This window comes from Acanthisitta chloris, unplaced genomic scaffold (genome assembly GCF_000695815.1).
Source record: "Acanthisitta chloris isolate BGI_N310 unplaced genomic scaffold, ASM69581v1 scaffold320, whole genome shotgun sequence".
Taxonomy (NCBI): Eukaryota; Metazoa; Chordata; class Aves; order Passeriformes; family Acanthisittidae; genus Acanthisitta; species Acanthisitta chloris.
This window is the reverse complement of record NW_008651974.1, coordinates 33,337-50,737: the sequence shown is the minus strand read 5'-3', so window position 1 is coordinate 50,737 and position 17,401 is coordinate 33,337. Positions and strand designations below refer to the sequence as shown.

The following is a 17,401-nucleotide window of genomic DNA, read 5'->3' as shown; positions in this document are numbered from 1 at the left end:
CAAGCTTAGATTAAGGGTCTGTTCTATATGCTCTCTACTGATCCTGAAAAGAATACATAAAGGCATGTGCAATGATGAAAAGAATGTAATCAATGAAGCTCAATTTGTCTGCTATCATCTCACACTCCAGAATATGCCTTAGCTAATTAGAAGTAAAAGCCAAGTTTGTGATCTGAGATATAATTGAAGCATGAAATTCACAACAAAGATAAGTTATAGCTTTGAAATGAAAGCATTTTACTACGTAACCTGACCTATCCTGCCTTTAACACCTACTGAGAATTACAGTCTTACATCTTTTGGACTGATAGCTTTTAGTGAGCCTTTTCAACTTTGTTAAAAAGCAGAACAAAAATCAAACCTCCTGGGCAAATGTAGAAGCTATCTACTTTTTTTTAAAAAAAAATGCTTCCATATAAAATAACTAGATGGCAAATTTGACCAAAGAGATGAAGAGTCCAAAATCACACATAAATTAAATGAAAATTTAGTTCAGAAAAATATTAGTGATGGTGAAAATCTTTATGACTTTTTCAGCTTTTAAAGGAAATCTCTATTAATTTACTAAGCAAATTTATGGCGGTAAATACAGGTTTTGTCATGTTAAGATACAGAAAAAAAGAGTTCTCCAATTTCATGTACTGGCCATCTTGTTCTGCACAAAATCTTCAAAACTACCCAAAAAGATAGCTTAAGTAAATTTTTCATGCAAGTTCTTAAAAAGTAACAACTAAAAAGTGATATATGACAAAAAACTAGTTTTACTGTATTTTTAGAAGGAATTCTTGTACTATTCTGATTTAGTACCTTAACAATCAGAACAGGCTGATGAATGAATGACTCCTGGACATGCTGTACACTAACTTCTTGCCAGCTAAAAACTGCTTCTGAATAACTGCCTCTAACACATTTCAGAGCAGTTTAAACACGCACAATGCTAACACTACACAGCAGCAAGCTAATTTTATGACAGTTTGGAAATCAGCACCTTTGCCACCTTATCATTTCTCCATTGTACCAATTAGTTTTGTTCTGCTCCACTGGCACAAAAAGAACTTGAATTCATGGAAATGAAGCTGCAATGTAAGTACAGTTATGCACATGCTTCTGCCATTGCACATTTGAGTCACAGGACGGCAGTAAACCCAACATTTCCCATATTGCAGTAAACTGGACAGAGATGCATATTTGGGTCCTAAGATAAACAGAAACCCAAGCCTTTCATTTTCTCAAAGTACTCCATAGTTTCCTACCATTATTATACAGCAGCATTAATAACCACAAATGCTCAAAAACTAAGAAAGTTAGAGTTATAGCCTATTTCTAGACAGCAGCTAATAATAAAATAGCTACTCTTTTTTTTAAACCTTGAAGCATCTCTGCTAATAACATGAAGCTAAAGCAACTCAATTCAGGCTGCATGAAAGAAATGTTTCTTCAAGTCTACATCCTGCTTGAAGTACAGAGATAGCACATGATAACGCAACAACTGCATTCTTACCAGTAACTGTTCTTGGTCTTCCTTGGCATCCTTGTAAGAGGTGGATCCAGGCAACCAAGATGATAATGGAGTTTACAAGTATCACACAGTAGCAGTAGGTGTTGATCATGGTTCTTCTTGCAAATTCCACAACTTTTAATGCAGGCAGCAGAAAAGCATTATAATTACATTTGACGTCATAAAGAATAAAGATACACCCTAACACATTCCCCAGTTTCAATATGGAACATGTGGCATCTTCAATATAAATGCATCATTTAAGTGAAAAATTACATTTTGGAGTAATTATGAAGTAATTTTGGATATTTTTAAAAGGAGCTTCTACCTATACACAATAATGTATAAAAAGCACCTAACAGAATTAACAAAAAATGGCTTTCAATCTAAATTTTTGAGGACTGTTAGCAAGTAAGTAATCATTCAATACTTCAACAAAATGTACCAGTGGCAAATCGAAAAAATACTACATCAAGTGCTTAAATAGAAAACTATGCTGCTATTATCACTGACATCATATGCTTATTTTAATAATGTAACCACCCTGAAAGGTCTGTGCTGCTATTAAATTAGGCAGTGTATCAACTCATAAGAAATTACATTCTTTATTATTATTTTACTGGAATTTAAATTTTAGTTATTTTGAAAAGTTCAGGTATTCACTGACTGCACTGTAACATGGGAGGGAATAAATGACTAGATTTGAATGAAACAGAATTAGTAAAGCATGACTCCTATTATCTGAGCACATCTAAATTGCCAAATCCTTAGTCCACTGCCATATTCTCAAGATTTCTACCTCTTGCAGCAATAAAATTAACTTTTGCTTATGGAAATCATCTTCATTTGGCTTGCTAGCTGGGCAAGACACTGTCCATTTGCTGTGGCTGGAGGCCTGACTGCTGCTGTCTAGACAAACAGTAGACCATGCTATTTCTCAGCTGTGGCAAGAGAAGATGATCCAAGAGAACATGCATATTTCACACAGTTATGCTCTGGGATCCTAGTATTTGACCCAGTATTAGGCTTAACAAAAACCCAGTCAGTAGCTTAACAGCTTCAGGAGGAGGGGAAAAGGTGGAACAATAACAGTATAAGTGAATATATTTCGTATCTTGGGAACTAGGGTGAGCAAAAATTCTTATATGACAAGTAAACACCTGTACCAGTGACCAATAAACAATTTTCTCTGAACACTTTTGTGAGACTATAACTTGCTAGACATTGCATCTATTCTGGCAAGACTTAATTACTTGCCTATAAAGTACGGCCGGAAGTGTAGATGTCTTTTGTGTTCCTCCTTCCTTTTTACTTGGTTTCCTTTCCTTAGGAGCCCGTAAAATTGCTGGGATGTTCAATTTCTATTGGATTTGAAGAAATGCAGTACATATCAGTCTTGACATTTTTCATGAATACCACTCCAACCCCAATTCATGAAGAACAAGACTCAGAATAAAGAGTGGGACACTGCCTAGTGAGCTATTTTACATACAGAACCAACTACAGATGTTTATCCCAGTATGATTTTGAAATATGAAGCAATCTCTATACTTGTGAGTTGAATATGAAGCAATTTCAATTGAATAAAAACACACAGAAAGACTGGCTTTTGAATTTTTTCTTAAAGCTTCCAATAGAGGGATGGACAAGGATGCATTTGTCTAGGCAGCTGAAACAAGCAAAGGCAAATTCATGAAACTGACAAAATACTGAGGCAGTTTATTTTTCCCAGCATCACTGCTACATTGGTGCTCGATAGGTTAATTAGAAAAATTATCTTATTGGACCAAGCCCTCCACAAAGCAGACAAGACTCTCTTCGGGTTTCTGCTAATCTGCAGTATGCTGGCTTCTCAGACAGCAACCATCTATCAAAGTCATTTCTCAGCAGCCCCGTGGGTCTGCATCTGTTCAACCAACTGGAAAAAAAATGTCATGCAAGCTGTGTAAATGAATTCTACTCAACTTTTTTTTTTCTTTCCTTTTTTTCTGTTTATATTTAGTAACATTTGCATCAGGAAACATATTTGTGAATACCTACCCATAGGATGGAAAAATAATCTTAGTTCAAAAGCTACATTATGCAAAAAATTGTTCTTTACAAGTAGGAGAGATAGGCAGATAAACAGAACCAGAAAAAGCTTGCATACCTTAGAAACTACTACTGAATGAACAAAATGTAAGGTTCATTTTCTGAACAGCAGCACAAACTCAGCAGTACCAAAGGGCACAACAAAATTGTGACCTAATTGTATGTCTGCATTTTCACAATGAATGGTTTCTTCAATCTTAAATCATAACTTATCTTTTCAATCTCCCTCTGACATCGCACATGTTCATTGCCATTTAATACCTCTGACATAAAACATATAGGAAAACACTGCAAGAGTCTACACTTCTGTTTTTACCCCCTAGCAACGAGAACAAAGATAATTACTGGCAAGAGAAAGCAATCCAAATTTCTCCTAGTTATTTATATTAATTTGATTAAAATATTCTGCTCTGTCCAGTTGCACACCATCACATACATACTGCAGTTTAAAAGATTTATATCTTATAAAAGCTGTAAAGAGTTAACATAACATTTGAAGCCTACAGTAACTAAAGACAATATGGAGACAAAACCTGCAGGATTAACTCATGCTTCACATTAAGGTTCATCACAAATGACAGGTCAATCAGTTACACCAAATGAAAGAATTTTGCAAACAAGAACACTATTACAACAACAAATTTAAGCTACAGGTTCCCTGTAGGTGGTTTGCAGAAGTCTAGGTACTTCAATCAGGAAGCATTATCCCCAGAGTACAGCTGGGGCCTGATCAAATCAAATCAATTTATCAGCTATAGGAGGGACAGACAGAAACAAAAAGGCCTATTCTTGGAAAACCAGTTCTGCTGCTTTTTTTCTGTAAAGGGGGAGGGAGGGAACCAACCAACCTGTCCAATGATTCTACCCAGCAGAGCCCAAATGCCTTGCCCTTCATTTCGCAATTTTCCATTCATATTTTGTAGCTCTTCCAAAGACTCGCACAGCTGAAAAGTTAAAGGGAAAAAACATCAACAGGAATGAAAACTCATGAAGAGTCATTTAATAAAATTTATTCAACCTCTTACCTATCTAGGATGCGTTACTTTAGTGCAAGTTTAAAAAAACAATGGAACTCATGTCAGTATAGCTGAGATCAGTGCAATCATTCAGCAACTTAACTAAGATGAAAATCAGGGCTGTTTTGTAAAGATCTGAAGCAATTCAGCATGAATATAAGGTTTCATTAAGTCAAGAAGAAATCAAAACTAAAATACATCAACATCTTGTATGTATTGTTCACACTACTTAAATAGCAAAACTGTAAGAAGTAATCATATAAATGGATTAAAACTCTCTTTTGCCATACTAAAGAACACTCATTCATCCTCATGGAAAGAGATAAAATTTATTAAAGGATGCAAGCAGGAAAAAAAGGTGGGGTTTTTTCTTCTGGAAGTAACTATTAGTTACCACCCAATATATATAAGCTGTTAATTTGGTTGAAAGCCCTATGCACAATCTCCTTTGCCTTCATCATCTTTGGCCCGTTCACAAGAATCTGTTCCTTCATTTTCCCTGTGTTCTCATTTAAAGCACACACCCAACAGTACAAGAATTAATAGCAACATCATTTTCTGTCATCACTAGCCATCACTTGATAGGTTGCTGGATTTGGCAGGAATTGCAGCACGTCATCTGTCACAAAAGGTACTTCTAGGTTTCAAAATATTTAAATATTAAAATAAAGAAATACTTGTTTAGTAAAAATGCACATAATTCTTGTTCAACCATGATGACAAGTTAATAAAAAATTACATTAGCAACATTTGGGGGGACTAATGCCATAATTTGTGGGCCCCAAACTTGTTATACTCCAATGAGGACACGATGGGTGTGCGAATACTGATTGTTTCAGCCTGAAAAAATGAGTCAAGTCATTAAATCTAGGATGAACACAACTGGAGTTGAAGTTGACATAAGTAAATAAATAAATAGACACATACACAGACAGATAGATAGTTAACACTCTGAGTATCCTAGACTGCCAATTATCAAATAGGGTTCCAAATACAGAACCAAGCAGGTTCAAAAAGAACCTAGAACTATACACAATCAAAGAACAGCAAAACAACATCAAAAAAACACAGGAAGAGACAGAGAAGAGAGAGAGAGAGAGAGAGAGAGACAGAGAGAGAGAGAGACAGACAGACAGAGAGAGACAGAGAGAGACAGAGAGAGAGAGACAGAGAAAGAAAGAGAGAGAGAGACAGAGAGACAGAGAGACAGAGAGAGGGCGAGCGTGAAAGCACGACGAGTCAAACTCTGTTGTCTTGGCAGTCTCAAATGAAATGCATACAAAGAAGGAAAAAATGAAGGGCCTTATGACACAGGTTGACTCATGAGAGAGACCTTTCTGTCCATGTGCAATTTGTTACTGGAGCTCTCAGTGGGGTCAGTTGAAGACCTTGTGTCCAGTCAACATACCACATTTTAGAAGCCGATTCTACTTGTATGAGGTAGGACAGACCACTGAATATTTTTAAAAGAAGAAATAAATTTTTAAGCATTACAAACTATTGCTGATTCAAAAGTATCTTTCATTCTAAGTCCTTTTCTTTCATGGAAAGAAAAATACTATCACAGTTACAACAACAACAATACTAAAACCGTACAACAATTTATTATCCCTTTTTCTTCACCTTATTATACTCCACATGAAGTTTTTCTTGCTCGTTTTCTAATTTATCCTTGATATTCTTCTGTTCAGCCATATTCTCCTGGATTTGAATCATGCGCATATTTCTCTCTATTTGAAAGAAAATTGTATTATTTCCTACTCTTGGATATATATTTTCGAGTTTTATGCACTAAAAAAAAAAAAAAGTGAAGCAATAGAAAGTATAAAACCATAACAATATAAAGACAATACTAGGTTTATTATACAGACTGAGTAGAATGAACAGTTATAACATTTACATTTTACTGCATAAATACTGCAGTTATTTAAATTATGAGCTTTGATCATCCATCTAGCAAACAGTCACAAATTCATGCTATTCCACATAGAAATGGAGGAAAAATGAAGGAAAAAATGTTAAACAAATAGGTACCTAAGCTTATACTTCTTTCTTAAAGACAGTTTAGTCTCCCTGCATATATTTGAAAGATTTCATTCTTTTCTAAAATGCCTTTTTTAAAAGAAAACTTTCTGTGCGAATAGAGATTCCAAGCAATTACATACCTGACCTAAAACAAAGTCATTATTCGATTAAATACAAGTAAAATCAAAAAGCCAGTGAGTTAGCACAGCACAAATGCAGAAAAGTGGCAATTTTTTCACTGAGAAAAATAAACAATTTTCACCCTTACCAAGGTAATAATTCACAAAATCAGCAGTGAGAGCTGGTTGTTTATGTTTTCTTCTTCCATCAACACTGGAACTCGTATCTGAAGTATCCACTGGAAAAATGTCAGTACTAATTCCCATTAACTCAGCTTTGCGCATAAGCTTACGTATAGCTGAAGCACTGCTAGTAAGGGGTCGGGGCAGCTTCTCCCTGGGAACCCAGGCCTGTGGCCTGGTGGTGCGAGCCAGCTCTGCCTTGGCACGGTACTGCTGTAGCCTGGCATTGATTCGAGCCTGCAATAAAGCATTCCATAAATTAAAAACACAAAACAACAATTCAAAATTAGTTTTGAGTTATAATTTGGAACACATCCACATTTTACTTTCATTTTGAAAGCAACGCAATCTAATCAGTGCCATTTTCACTTTGAACCCTACGATTCAAGAAACAGCCACTGACACAGACATTTCATTTTACATCAAAACTCATACGCAAACGACGTTATTCTTTCACTACGTTTTGGAGCTCTGCACAGTTTTCTCGACGAGATTTCCCACCAATGAGAGTAACACAGACAACTGCTGGCTTTCAGACAACCCTTTCTAATAATGATAATTTGATGGGACTGGGAAATCTCACTACTGGGAAAAGCCTTGGCTGACCCATTGCAAATACATTTAGATCCACTTTAAATTGGTATCTATGTGAGCAACAAATGTTGATGAAGAGCATTTTTGCCATATTTGACATCTTCTCATAGGAACTCCATTCTCAATGCCACATCTCTTCACAAATGTTAAACTTGGTGATTATAAGGTGTCAAAAACACAGCTCAAACAGAAGTGAAGTAGGCAAGAGAAGCTCACAATATATATTGTTGATGACATCTGTATATTTTTGACCATCTGGGAGATCTACCCAGAAAATCAAGCTGTTACTGACAGTTGGAAAACACTGTCTTGAGGGAACTTTATGAAGTGGCAATTCTGGCAGAAAATGACATCAACGTACAAACCTTCAGAGGCAAAACTCCAGCTGACTATCAGTTTGAAGTTGTTTACTTGCCTGCAGAAAGAAGAAACTAAACTAATGCAACTGCCCCACCATATGGTGTGAGATACTCCTGAGACAAATGCAAAAAAAGAAAAGGTGCAATGCAAGCACACTATGGTTAAGGAACATCTCCCATTACAAACAAAATCATGGAAGGCAATATTACACTTTTAACACACGTTACCTTACTAGGTCTTGAACATTAATGACCAAGAACAATGGAAAATCTGGCTTACAGGTCAGCTCTGAACTCAGTGGGTTTTTTTCTTGGATCCACAGCAGGAGGCAAAAGATCCAACTACAGTCACCACTTTGCTTTATTCTCCACTGGACCAAGACCAGACCAAGGATGGTTTACAGCTTCCTCAGCTAAGACTCTTCTTTTATTGATTACATGCTCAGCTCTGAAACCCTTGAGGTCATTTAGGATGTCATAAAACTGTAAACCCAGAGCCTTATTCAAAAAATAGAGAACAGATTAAAATGACTAATGTCTAAATGGAATCCTCAAGTCAAGTTACTTGGATTTTACCAATTTTCAAGTATACACTTTGCTCAAGGAATGCACATTTCTTTAATTAATATTCAAAAAAGTATTTCAATGCAGAACATTGGTCTACAAAGCATCAAATAGCCATTTTATTCTCCTGCAAAAGTGTGCCTCAGAAGTCTATTTTCACGATACCAGATAAACTATTTGTACAACTGCATACGTGTTTAGTTAGCTCAATGTCTGCAAACCTTACTTAAGCCAACAAACACCGTGAGTGAGTTTTTCTGTGCATACATATATGCACAGAATATATATACATTTACTTCTTATTTTTCCAACCTAAGCTGTCTCAAGATTCTTATTTCTCAAACAAAATCCTAATTTAACACAAATAGATACATTTTGTGGTGGGATTTTAACCTCCTCGGCAGACAGCATATGGTAAGGTAAGGGGTGAATTTAGACATACTCCCCAGTCAGACATTTCTGGTATGTATGAAGTGCCCCTTACAGCTCTGCATTTTAAAGGCACAGAAACCACTCAAAGACAAACAATTACTTCATAAAATCCTAATACATACAACTGGACATGAATATGCATTTTTCAAGTATCCAAGTTGTTTTCACCCACATATACTCAGGCACATACACAATACTAATGCAAACTCACACAATACCAAAGCCAGCAATACTGAAAATAAGTGGTTGTTACAAAATGTATTCAAGTTATCAAATTTGAATCAAGGTGCCTATCACGCCATGTCAAGTAATTCCACCTGTAGTTTTCAGCATTCATTCTTTCAGTTTCCAAAAATTTAACCCTAATAATTTACATTTAAAAACTGGAAGGTCTTGGTTTGGGGGAAAGAGGAGTAAGAGATGTAAATATTAGGAACTTATCAGCATTATCAGCACTAAAATGCCTGAAAAGACAGATAATAAGCCCTGCTGGACCCAAACTGATTTTGCACAACCAATACTTACCATTATGTGGAGCAGTATTCATATTATTGTGATGTCTCCGCTATACAGGCGAATTTCACACAATTGAGAGCTAAGTGTATTCAGCAAGAATTATGACACCAGTTTCAAATCAAACTACATAAAGCTCAATACCCCATAGAAATACTTTATTCAAAATTCTTCTACAGTAAGAGTTTGCTTCAACTCATTCTCAACAGCACAGGTAATTTTAAATTAATATTCCCTTCTCCTACACAAAGATCGCTGAATAACCAGGAAGGCATGATTTTTTTGAAGTTTGATAACATGAAGATTTTTTTTCTGATCATTACACTACAATTCTCACTTCAGAAACAAAAACATTCCTCTCCTATAAATGCCTTCCATTATTACATGTTTCCATTATTACAGTTTTACACGGATATGCCACTAGACAGGGATATAGACTTGCATAAGGCTTTCAGACAACTCCCATGCATACATACCTTTTTTTGCTAAGAATCTTTACTATGAAAACACCTGGCATACAGAATTCTACTTAGGCCTACAAAAATTGAAAAAGGATCTAATAAGAAAAATACTTTAGGCAAGGTGAACTCTCCTGCCAAGTTCAAGATACGAATAAGGGAAAAAAGTAATACTGAACTGGGATGTAGAAATATGCCTAATTTTTTATCTCTTTTTATTTTTTTCTTAAGAATCCTGAAGAAAAAGTAAAACAAAATCTGTGAATTACAACGAAAAAGTAATTACCATTTTTTTGTCACAAAGCCAGTGTTTTCAATTCAGACAAGCACAGATACCTAGAGTTGATAATTAGTTCATGGTTCTTAGAGACCTACAAATAATTCTCTGCTTTGTAAATGACCATGCATGATCAATATATTTCAAATTTAATTTCCTTCTATAGTAACATTTTTCTATTCTCTTCATTTCTTTCTTGTTTAACATGGATGATTAATACAGAGGCATTTATTTCATGAATGCAATACCTGAGCTTCTGGTGAAAGTTGCTTTTCTCTTTCCTGCAAGGACATTTTACAGTAAGACTGCAATGCCAAGTAGTTCTTCCGCTTCCATTTTCTGTCTAATCTGTCTGCATGCTGTTTACAATAAGCAAAAAAAGGGTCAGCTATATCCTGTTTCAGAGAAAACAAAGGGGAAGAAACGAAAATAAAGTAAGACATACGAGGCCAAAAGGCTCAGAACAGCACAAACATTCTGGCAATAAGTTCTCATCTTCAAATTGGCATGTTTTCAAAAACAACTAATACGTATGGTTCTAAATCAATTTTCTCATGTTGATGTAATTTACAATACAAGGTGTTTTCCACTGTTTTCATTCCATGACCTTAAACGTTTTTAAATCCATTAGCTATTTAACTCATTACTATTCAATATCAGTACTATTTTCACATTCCCAGAAATAAAAGATCAGCAAAATAAATTCCTAAGTACAAATTCCTTCAACATATAACATCTATTGTTAACTTCTCTTGCTTCACTGTGCCTTCTGCATTATATCCTACAAGTTCTTAACAATTCTGCATACTTTCGATGGTAATATATTTGATTTCTCAAATGTTTTCCAATTGCTTTGGTGGCTAAACCCTCACATGATTTATCATCTCTTGGTTGAATTTTTTTCCCAATTTTCATTCTTCACCAGATCTGCACATTTTCACAGTTGCAAGTTTATATCAACTTTTAACACAAAACTTGCAAGCAGACTAAATATCTGAGCCATGAGGAGATATGATTTGAGAAGTATGTTTCATTGCCAGTATATTTTCAAAAGCATAGAAACATTGCCATAAATCTACAGACTAAGAAGGAAAATTTAAAGCAGTCTTCCTTCATACAGTAATACAAATATTAGTAAATTATTTGCCTATTAAATTTTCCTTTACTCCACCTATAAACCACAGATCAATAAAATCTTTATCCAGGCTTTCCTTGCAAGTGTATTTCATTTTGATTTAGATTTTCTCAGTATGTGACAGCTTACTTCCAAAAATTAGCAGTACCCTAAAATTAGGTTGTGTGAGGCCTTGATTAACACTGTGTTGATTACAGAATACACAAAATTTTAAGGTTGAAAGGCAAGTAAATGCATATGCCCAGAAGTGATTCACAGTGTTAGAAGAATCAACATTACACATAATTTATTAGGGACAACAACAATGAGGCAATGTGCTATCTTCCCATTTATCAGTCTCACAGGAGAGAGCATTTTGTGATTCCTTTACAAATCCCTTAGTGGTCCACTGTTTTCAGAAACAAGTGTCAAGATCAATTGTGCAAGTAATGCTTGTTTTTGTGTTACTTGTGGTACTTCCTAAGGCAATAAGTTAAATTGTGCAGCTATGAACATGACAGACTTAATCCAAATGATACATGAAATTGGGCAACCTAAAAGTACTTATACCGCAAAAATGATTTGGCTAGTAGGAGCTTCAAATCTAAATGGCTTTGGATCATACTACAGGGAAAAAATTAAGACCAGATATTAAAAAGTTATCAGTAGGTTATAAATATTTGCTTTTCATTTTGATTGCTCAGATTAATGTTACTACAAGGAAAGTCATATATCTGTACAGCAATGTGAAGGAAATACTGGATAACTTGCATAAGAAATACTGCATTAAAAATGTAGTTAATATCTCAAGACAATCCTATTTGGTATGAGATAGAGCTCACCATACTACACAGGCAGCTAGGTAAGTATAGCACCCTAGGTGAGGTTTAAGAAATAGAGTTAGAATTCATGTCTGTATTGACTGACAGTCTATTAAGCCAGCTTCAGTGTTAACCTTCTCTTTCCTTTCCTCTAGTCAGTTTCAAAAGTGCTCAGAGTTGGTCAATTTGGTGAAAAAGGAGATCTTCCTATAGAGTTCCTTTACTCAGCCTAAGCCTTGTTACCTATTCACAAAAACTTTATTCAAGGTCTGTGAACAAAAAAGCCACAATTTCAGGTCGTCTTCATAAGCTTTCAATACAGCTCATTCATTCTATCCTTTCCATAGCTACCTCTTCCGCTGCTGCTTCAGAAAGGAGACCTTCCTTCTGAGCACAGGTCACATGGAAATAAGCTCTGCACATCCCGGCGTCACAACTAATGCATACTCCAGTTCTGGCGAAACGAGTATCTTCACAAAAACTGCATTCCTTTATAAAAAGAATGGAAAATGTCACAGTAAATATTTCAGGTGTGTTTTGCCTAATATCTGAAAATTTACATCTTACATATAAACCCCAAACTGGTAGGTTACTCCTGTGTGGTACAGAAACCAAGTATGCTGCCAACAGCTGACACTACTTAAAACTTCATGCTTTCTCAACCCTCATTATTGATTTCATTTTCAACAAGAAATGAAGAAGTGCTTGAACAACACAAACAGCATGTTGCATGAATTTTTATATGAACCTCCACATCTTGCATTCCCTTTCAGAGAAACAACTAAATACCACCCAAGCGATTCATGCACAATTGATTATGTAAGTACAGTATCACAAAGCAACACCACTCCTCAGCAAATGCTCAACTGTTCAACAAGTTCAGAGGACAAACAACAAAAAAAAAGCAGTGCCCCGGATGACTGAAAATTGTAGATAATTATGTAGATGCCCTTTGATAAGCAAGGACTGAGGAATAAAATGTGACAAGGAAGAAAGAAATGCTCAAAAATCATAAATATCATAAAGTGTGATTCACTTCATTACTGCACTATGACTTCAGATATTTGCATTCTAGGCACAGATGTTTTCAACACAGGAAACTGACATTCCCTAATGTGACCTGGATAAAAAACAATGAACTTATTTTTCAGTCAGATCAATTCCTCAGTCTGTTTCACCACAGTTTCATACCAAACAGCTGTGCCAGCAAACTAGAATGATGAGCACATGAGATGGAAATGGAAACATGGGCTGTTCAAGTAGTGCTGCTATCCAGTGCATAAAGATGATGCAAAATTACACATTTCTTAGTCTCCTACTTGCTGCATAGAGAGCAAAGCTGCCTATCACCTGCAGAAAGTACCCCCATGCAGAAAGGTAACAGAAAGGAATGTCAAAGACAACTCAGTGACTGAAGAATCCCAAAACACCACATAGAGTACACTGGAAGGGCACCCTTTAGCTGTGTAACTATATCACTTAAGAGATAAGAAATTAAGAAGAAAAGACTCTTATATTAAGCTGGTTTTGCAGGGAGAAAGTAAGCTGTAACTTCCACACTTGATACAGCAAACAGCATTTACAGCTCTGCAAGAGTAATGAGTCCTCATCTGTACAGTTCACTTTCACCTTACAGCAAGAAATGATGTCCATATTCTTTGCCCTGCTCCCGTGCATCACTCATGTTATTAAAAAAACCCAACAAACCATGATTCATGCAACAACAGTTTGCAGGGTATGGGGTGCATGCTTCAACCTTTTTTTATACAAACATTTCTAAACAATGCTCAATGCCTCAGCAGGTCAATGCTCCTGCTACAGCTCTGTTGCACACAGGCAATCCAAAGTGGTTTATATTTTATATATTATTTTTTTAAATACACTATGTATTTTCATTTTAAGTTTTCAACTTGGCAAACTGACATTTCAGAAAATGAAACTGACTTTGCAGAAATGAAGCATTAGAGCCACAGAATTACAATCACGAGAGATATGGTTTCTCCACACTGTCTCCATTAGCCACATGAACAGTACTTAGCAAATTACTGAGTGCTGTCCTGTAGCCATTGCAATGTTTTTCGGTATGATTTGTTCATGATCACTTTTGATCTGGACTGAAAACATTTACATGAAAACCCATTTTAATTTTAGAGCCATTTCTCTGTTCAAGTTGAGGGCCCCACGTTGCTGTGGATTTTTGTAATACTGCTTTGCAGCAACATTTTTATATGCATTCTAGATTATATATAGACCCTAAAGTAATTCTCACTGAACATACATCTGCCCCTTTCTTAATCAGCTTAACATCCCATTTCTCATCTCATAAATCCTCTTCACTTTCCATCCACATTTTGTCATTCTGCCACTAAGTGACAATATAAGAAATTAGCACCTGTGTAAAAAATAAGGGAAACTGGGGGGAAAGTGACAGAAAACACATAGCAAGAGGGTGAGAAAAGCAATGGTGTAACAACCATGAACAAACTTTGTATCATTTTTAGTCCTGAGCCTCACTGAAATTGCTATAAAAAGGAAATAGTTGGTAAGATGCATGTCATTCCATTATATGCAAAAGCATAAAATAAAGCTGTTTGTTGGCGCTATGTCTCTCCTAAACTTACCTTTGCACCGTACTTTGAATAATTCATTTCGGTTAGTGTTACTGGTCGTAGTTTGTCAATATCTCCAAATGCCACTCCTGGAACATAGAGGGCACAAACAATATGGACCCACCTAAAACAGCAGATAAAATTAGGTTACTGTTATCAACATTTTGCTCTTATATTATACTCACCATTTGCAGATTTCAAAGTGCCTTGTAAATGTTGCAGATGCTAGAAGAAATGTGTTTGAAGAAAAGCACATTAGCAGAAAGAAGAGAGTGCCTATTTGGAATTCAGCAGCTCAGACACTGAGACACAGAGTAAGGCCTTTCAAAACCACCGGGATTGCTCTTCCTGTCTGGATCAAGGGCTGAGCTACCATTACCTTTCTGTTTTGATGGCTCTCACATGGGGCTCCGTATGCTCTTCATGCAGTGTGAAAGGTGTATGAAGATTTTGATATTACTCATCAAGCTAAGGCAGACAGACACTTTCATGATGGGGCAGAGGTTAGGAACAAAATTATACAGGTGCTTTCAGCAACTGTGACCTCTGGGCAAATAGCTACGAAGTACTTACAGCATCAGTCAGACTTTGCACTGTTAGTTATACCCGTTAGAATCACTAAAACTAATATTAAGCAACACAGACAGGATCTGCATTCAGTAATAAACACATCTGGGTTGTATTACAGAAAGGCCTATCAGAAACTCAGATCTACAGACTGTTATTTAGCTGTACTCTTCTTTACTGGCCATAAACAAATTGGAGAGTAGTAGGTCTAAATCTTTAGCCCTGACGAACAGAAAATGAGGCATCATGTATCTGGACCTCAGTGTCTAGTAATTAAATATCACACAATGGTAGAGGCTTGCTTCAGCCTCCAGTCTGCCTTTGACATACTGCCCTGTCTCCTGAAACTCTCAGTCACCAAAAGACCGCCTTGCAGCAGAAGACAAATTTTCTTCTTCTTACATAATGAAGGATTTCTAGAAGATCCAACTCTCATTATCATAAACAGTCAATTAGGGACAAACTCAAAATCTGTTCTACACAGCATGCATGACTCAAATAAAGAGACAAAACTACTCTAAAAAAAACAACTACAAAGTGTTCCTCCTCCAGATAATTTTTATATTTTACCAAAATTCTGGGACTATTTGCTACTCCTTGCTATGTTATCTGTAATAGACAGAAGGTCAAGACTACTATTTTTTTTATCCTAAAATATTGGAAGAAAATGGCCTTAAAATTGCAGAGATGTGTAGCTATCACTTTGAACCTATGAGCTCCCACATGACACAGGATACAACTAGATACTTCAGACACAACTGAGCTGGACTATCCTATATTTGACCCTTAGCAACTATGTTAATCCAGCACTTTACAATCTTCCTAGTCATTAATGTTTAACAGTAAATATATCACTAATGAAGACAAACCTTCTGTTCTAATCAAATAATAGAATCTACTCCCTGTATTCAAGATGACTCATGATGATGTGAGAAACATTTCTTCCCTTGGGCTCTTTCTCCAGGGGTTCAGTGCAGACCTGGTTACCACCTACTTAAATCCACATGTATGCTGCTGTGCTCTTTTTCTACAATCTTTTGCCACTGTTTGGGCTGTCACTTCTCCCTCCTCTCTCCTTTTCATGTCAATTAAAAAAATTCAATTAGACCAGAGCAAAAGATCCTGGGTTCATCTGAACTGAAAGCAGCATGCTTCTTAACCAGTTATTAACTAGCTGTCTACAGATGAGAGAAATACTGAAGCTGATGGTTATAATACTCAGGGAGCTACATGGAACCCTGATTTCCCATGTTTCCCAAAGCAGCATGTTTGTCATCAATGGTCCTTACACCCACAATGCTGGAATTTACCACATTCAGATTTACTAAGTTTCATGTTAATTATTTATGAATCATATATCCACACAAAAAATAAAAAAACCAAAATATGAAAGGTTCAGTAGCAAGCTCAAAAATACCTGTATATTTCAGTCTTTACAAACAAAAGAAACAATAATCTTGCAATACACAAAACTGGTGGACAGACTTCTTATTTAGTCTTTTCCCCCAAAGAAGTCCCTGACACTAACTTGGTAACAGGTAAATCCTAGTAACTGCAGGAAACCATTTAGAAGCCATTAGCTCAGTTCATTCTGTAAGAAATTTCTCAGTAAATCTAACATAAGCCACAACACTGACTAATCCATAGTGTCATATCTGACAGCTCTCTTCACCTGTGCATTTGAAAAGTTTTTACCCTACTGTTAAATCAACCAGGTTTGAGATGCTAAGTGGTAAATTCCCTTTAAAACACAAAAAATGAAAACAATGAGCATAATATATAACCAAATACATATTTACATACAAGATCTGCATTGCTTTGTCTGTACAGATTTTAGTAGCATTCCTCACATCCACAAAATTAATTGGTCACAGCACTGTAGCTACAGGAAGACGCAAAGTTTAAAGATGAGTTACAACCTTGTCTCTAAACAACAGTACAAATATGACAGCCTTATCTCAGCCAGAAAACAAGCTGAGATGCTCAAATGTTCTGCCAATGTTCTTGCTCCTCAGAAAGGGAGTAAAGCTCATCACTGGTCTTATTACAGTAAAACACTCCAGCATGTCAGCACAGCCCCCAACATAATACAATGGGATATGCAAACAAAAAAATTCTTCTCATTAGTATGTGAAAAATACATCTTCTGTCTGACTCCCCA

General features: G+C 36.0%; 1 protein-coding gene across 1 annotated transcript in view; it reads right to left on the bottom strand.

Annotated features, from left to right (window-relative positions):
* Nucleotides 1–17,401, bottom strand: part of PHF14 (PHD finger protein 14) — a gene marked incomplete at its 3' end in the record, with an annotated part of 110,021 nt that overhangs the window by 59,315 nt on the left and 33,305 nt on the right. Inside the window, exons 5-12 of the mRNA XM_009075152.1 lie at nt 14,686–14,797; nt 12,416–12,553; nt 10,378–10,524; nt 6,899–7,169; nt 6,229–6,335; nt 4,438–4,533; nt 2,756–2,859; nt 1,502–1,633 (exon numbers count right to left, since the gene is read on the bottom strand). Of these exons, the coding sequence (XP_009073400.1) occupies nt 1,502–1,633; nt 2,756–2,859; nt 4,438–4,533; nt 6,229–6,335; nt 6,899–7,169; nt 10,378–10,524; nt 12,416–12,553; nt 14,686–14,797 (1,107 nt within the window). The remainder of the gene's footprint in view (nt 1–1,501; nt 1,634–2,755; nt 2,860–4,437; nt 4,534–6,228; nt 6,336–6,898; nt 7,170–10,377; nt 10,525–12,415; nt 12,554–14,685; nt 14,798–17,401) is intronic.